Below are 4,820 nucleotides of genomic sequence, written 5' to 3'. Positions count from 1 at the left end.
GGGGCTGGGGCAGTGCAAAGCCCAGAGGACCGGCCCTAGGCTGGGGGCCCCTCGGGGGAGGCTACAGCCACTGGTACAAGCACAGGAAGGAACCCGGATAAACAGCAGGAGCGTGGAAAACCCAGGGCCCTCCTTTAACCCCCCACCACGTAGCAGTTCACACGCAGGAAGGGCACTCAGGGCTCTTTATTGGGGAGCTGGGGCCGCACGCCAGGTCCTTCCACCCCACTGGGACACTGCCGCGCTGGGCGTCCACTCCAGGCTTCCTGCAGGAGGGAAGAGAAGGAGCCTGGAGAAAGAGCCCACTGGCAGCAGGAACGTGCCTCAGGCCAGGGGCAGCCTCTCCCTCCCCCTCCCCTAGGGCTGCCCAGGACTCCTAGGTTCCCAGCACAGAGGCCAGTCCTCCCCATGCTCACCTGCTCTGGGCTCAGGTCCCCCCACCAAATGTGGTGGGATAGAGCTAGGCCTCAGCTCCAGGTCCAAAAGCCAGGGCACGTAGGGCCTAGTCCAGCAGCTCATGGATGCACCAGCAACACAGCAGGGCATAGACACACTGGCGCAGCAGGCGCAGCAACCAGCAGCCCAGGGGGAGGCCCACAAAGCGCTTGGTGGGGGGCCCCGGCAGTGCCACAGCCCGAGCCGACCGCCACAGGGGGTAGGGCCCCGGCTGCACCAGGAGGGCCCGGGGCCCTGGGGCCAGGAGGCACTCCAGGAGGTGCATGGCCAGTGATCAGCTGTGTCTGCCACTGGCAGGCACGTGACAGCCAGTGCGGCTCAGCGCAAGTGCTGGAAGCTGCAGTCACATTCTCCACAGCTTAACGGGCAACAACCAGCCCTGTGGGGGAGGGGTGCCACTGCTGAGTGGGGGCAGGGCAGGTGCCAGGGCAGCTGCGGTCACCCCCAGGCAGCCCACACTTGCTGTGTGGGGCTGGAGCCAAGTGGGTCCGGCCCAGGCATCCTCCCTCTGGCTCCCAGGAGAGTCAGACTCTGTCCCCTTCCCCCTGGGGGAGCTGGGGCTGCTGTAGGTTGAGAGAAGCAGGTTTCTTCTCACCTGCTGGCTCAACCCTTCTGCCCAGGGACAGCACCTGGGGCACCCGAAGCCAGTGCCACAGGGGACTGTGCACCCTGCCCTGAGCCAGGGACATGCACCTGCTCCCTCCAGGGCCTGGATGGGGCAGCAGCTGCAGTGCCAGGATAAGACCATGCCCCAAGGGGCCAGCACACAGCAGAGGCAGGGGGCCCAGCACCTGCGCCTGTCACTGGCGGGAGGTGCGCTCATCCTCCTCGTTCTCCAGCAGGTAGGCTGGGTGGTAGCTCTCCCTGCCCAGGGCATTGGTGAAGCGCAGCGCCGGGTTCTTCTGTGTGTTGCTCATGCTCCCCAGGGAGGTGTAGCTGCAAGAGCGGAGAGGGGGAGATGTGAGGAAGACACTGAGCCAGCCCACCCCCCTCCACACCACAGCAGGGGCAGCTCCTAGCCCCCTTGCTGGGGCTTGGTAACCTGCCCCATGCATCCCACCCCTCACCAGCTGGGACAATGCATAGCCCACCCCCTGCCCTGAGTGCCGGGGGCACAGGCAGGGAGCCGAGGCCAGCACTGTGCTCACCCCTTGTCATAGAGGATGCAGTAGGGGATGAAGAGTGTGCGCAGGAACTCCCAGATGTCCCGGTATGTCCAGTCCTGGGGGAAGAGGGGAGTGGAGCAGATCAGAGTGCCGTTGTAAAGGCTGAGCCCATGGAGCTGTCATTGGCCCTATACCCCCATGCTCGGGTCTGGCCAGGGCAGAGCCCAGCTCCTCTTGCTTCCCAGGCAGCAGGAAGGGCCTGTCCCTGCCCAGGCTCCTGGCCTCAGGGCTGCCAGCCAGCTGGAGGCGGGGGCGCACAGCAGGGAGCGAAGCACTGGCCCATGTATCTTGGGACTCATCTCCTCCCCCAGCCACCAGGACAGGAGGCCCAGGAATGCAGTTGTGGGAGTGGAGGGACACAGTCTGCAGCAATCTAGCTCAGGGGCAGGGGTCCTCTGCACAGGAAGAAGCAGCCCTGTAGCAGTGGTGGAGGGATCCTCAGACCCCCACTTCCCAGCCCCTCCCTGGGGGATCCAGGACTCCTGACCTCTGTGCTTGACCCCACTGCCCCCTCAGACCTGGGGCAAAACCCAGGCATCCGGGCTCCCAGAGCTCCGTGTTCGACCCCATCCCTTTCCCTGAGCTGGGCACAGAGCCCTCCAACCTGCCAGCCACCCACCCGACCCTCCAAGAGCCGGGGCAGAACCCAGGCGTCCAGTAGCTGTGACGCACCAGCAGGGGGTTCACTCGCATGTACGGGGGCCAGCCGGGGTCAGTCATGCACATGGGCATCAGTGTGCAGGAGTAGGGGTCAGTTCGGCGTGTGCCCATCAGGACAGCCTCCAGCTCAGGGTGCTGCACCCGCAGCTTGGCCAGGGCCTGCTGGATGTCGCCCTGCAGCACGTGTAGCCGGAGATTGTACCTGCGCCCAGGGTAAAGACATGGCAGGGCCTGGCTCAGGGGCTCCCTGAGCTCATTGCCTCACCCGTTGCAGGGGGGACATGGGAATGGCCCCAAAGATCCCTCCAACCCACACCTCCCAACCTGTGGGTGGTGGCCTGGATGAACTGCTCCATCTCAGGGAAGGGGGATGGGATGCGGATGTAGAGAACCTGCAGCTGCTCCACAAACGCTGGGTATCGCCTGTGGAGGGACAACATCTGCATCAGGAAGGCTTGCAGAGCCCCCAGGAAATCCTGCACAAGTGAGACATGGCACCCCAGTGCTTCTGGGTTCTTCTGCCTCTACCCACTAGGCACCACTCTCCTCCGCACGCTGCACCAGCCCCGTTCCCCACGGGCAGCTGTGGTACCTCTGTGTGGCAGCATGGAACAGGTGCAGCAGGGCCGTGCAGTCCTTGCCCCCATTGAAGCCAGCGCAGACCCTGTCCAGGCCAAAGCGGTCCAGGGCCTCCTCAATGGTCCGCAGCGCTGCCGCCACCTTCTGGCCCAGAGCAGAACCTGCTGGGGGGAGGGGGGAGCATGCATCAGGGCACTGGGACCTGGCCAGGGCAGCCCTCGCTTGCCAGAGGGGAGGCAGCTCCTGCACACTGGCCCCCAGGTCGAAGGAAGCACATCAGCCCTTGCAGGCTTCCCATCACACCAGTGCTGCACATACACAGAGACCCCTGTGTCCCGTTGGAGCAGAAGGCAGGTCTCAGCCCCATTGTGAGCCAAAACCAAGCCACGGAGCCCCCAGCCCAGTGCCGCACGGAGGCAGCCCCTGTGCTAGGAGACGGTCCCACCCCAAGCCTCAGCCACAGGTCAGTGCAGCAACCAGCAGCATCTCCACCCCACTTATGGCCCTGCAGAGCCAGGCTGCCCCCTCCCCCAAGAGGCATCAGGAAGGAGCCTGGACCCCAGCCTCATACCAGACTCAGCCAGAGCGTACACCACCACGGCCGCCTGCGCCACAGGGTCCGTGACTAGGGGCACCACGGTGTCTGCGGGCAGCCGCTCCATCAGGAAGCGGTAGGCTTCTTCCAGGTGCTGCTCTGACTCCGAGTCCAGGGTCAGCTTCACACGGTAGTAATTGCTCGTCCAGTCTGGGTAGGAGCCCAAGCTAGTGAGACTCCCGAAGCTGGCCTGCGCCTGGCTGAGCACGGCTGCAATGCAGGTCTCGTCGGCCCCCACGTAGATCTCCCGAGAGTAGAAGCGGGTCTGCTCGTTGCAAAAGAGGTGATTGAGCCCCTCCAGCGCCCGCTCCATCAGTGCTGGGATGCCTGGGAAGAGGTAGACATTGCGCACGCTGACCAGTGGGTATTTGGCAGCAGCACCCGTGCGGTGGTCCGTGCCATAGTTCAGTCGCGAGGATTCGGGCACACAAGCCAGCTTCATCTCAGGGCACTCTGGGTCAGTCTTGCCAAAAAACTTGTGCACCAGGGCCACCAGCTGCGGGTGGGGGACGACCCGCTCCCCAAAGGCCTGGGCCACTGCCTCAAAGGTGACATCATCATGGGTGGGACCAATGCCCCCCGAGGTCAGGACGTAGGTGAACCTGGCGGCGAAGGAGGTGATTTCGCCTGCAATGGCATCCACGTCATCAGGGACCACCGAGATCCGCTCCACCTTCACCCCCAGCGAGCGCAGCTTCTTGCACATGAAGAAGGAGTTCGTGTCCTGGGTGTGTCCCTGGGGAGGCAGGAAGTTGAAGCACTTACACACCAGGGCCTGGAGACAGCAGACTCTGGGGTCACGCTCTCGACACAGAGACCGAAGTGGGGCCCCCTCGGCCGCAATGAGCGTTGGGATGAGGGGCTCCTGGCCCAGCTCTGCCGTGTGAGCGGGTCAGGGTCAGAGGGGCAGGATCCCTGTCCCTGATGGGACATCAGAACGAAGCCCTGAGGCCGGCTGCTTTCAGCACGAGTGCCTCTGCCTGGGCAGCGGGGCACCTCCACCCGAGGGAGCACGGCCCACAGTCCCGGTCTCCGAGCCCGACGGGGAAGCGGCCGCGGAGCGGGAGGCGGCCGGGCCCGGCGCACCTTCAGGATCTCGTCGCCGATGACGATGATGCCGGCAGTGACGGCGCTGCCCGCGGCGGGGGCGCTGCTCCGAGCGGCCATGGCTCGTGGGCGCCTATCCCGCGCGGCGAGCAGGAGGCCCCGCCCCACGCGCAGACCCCAGCGCATGCACACAGCCCCGAGCAGCCGCCGGCACCTGCCCGGGCGCGGGCGGCAGCCAGTTAACGGGGTCACCTCGAAGGGCCGGCGGGGAGAGCACCAGGCGCCCGGGGCCTAGCAGCCGCCCTCCCCGGAGCCGG

The 4,820-nt window shown here is 65.6% G+C and overlaps 1 protein-coding gene and 1 long non-coding RNA gene across 5 annotated transcripts in view; one reads left to right on the top strand and one right to left on the bottom strand.

Annotated features, from left to right (window-relative positions):
- LOC109324788 overlaps window positions 1-4,820 on the top strand; it is an 8,191-nt gene that overhangs the window by 1,803 nt on the left and 1,568 nt on the right. The gene's annotated exons all lie outside the window — the stretch shown is intronic.
- On the bottom strand, window positions 178-4,805 carry FLAD1 (flavin adenine dinucleotide synthetase 1). 4 transcript variants are annotated; one of them, XM_019556816.1, is made up of 8 exons: window positions 4,543-4,805; window positions 3,433-4,192; window positions 2,875-3,022; window positions 2,607-2,705; window positions 2,295-2,484; window positions 1,605-1,678; window positions 1,248-1,392; window positions 178-266 (listed from the first exon to the last, which is right to left on the bottom strand). In XM_019556816.1, the coding sequence occupies exons 1-7, from the start codon at window positions 4,687-4,689 to the stop codon at window positions 1,257-1,259; spliced, it is 1,554 nt and encodes a 517-aa protein (XP_019412361.1). In that variant the 5' UTR covers window positions 4,690-4,805; the 3' UTR covers window positions 178-266; window positions 1,248-1,256. The 4 variants fall into 4 exon arrangements, 2 of the variants coding, with proteins under 2 accessions (XP_019412361.1, XP_019412360.1); XR_002105002.1 differs by having other exon boundaries at window positions 180-266; window positions 417-1,392; XR_002105003.1 differs by having other exon boundaries at window positions 199-266; window positions 1,052-1,392.

The sequence above is a fragment of the Crocodylus porosus genome, unplaced genomic scaffold (assembly GCF_001723895.1).
Source record: "Crocodylus porosus isolate Cpor-Errol unplaced genomic scaffold, CroPor_comp1, whole genome shotgun sequence".
Taxonomy (NCBI): domain Eukaryota; kingdom Metazoa; phylum Chordata; order Crocodylia; family Crocodylidae; genus Crocodylus; species Crocodylus porosus.
Note: the sequence above shows the minus strand (reverse complement) of the source record. Positions and strands in the feature narration are given on the sequence as shown.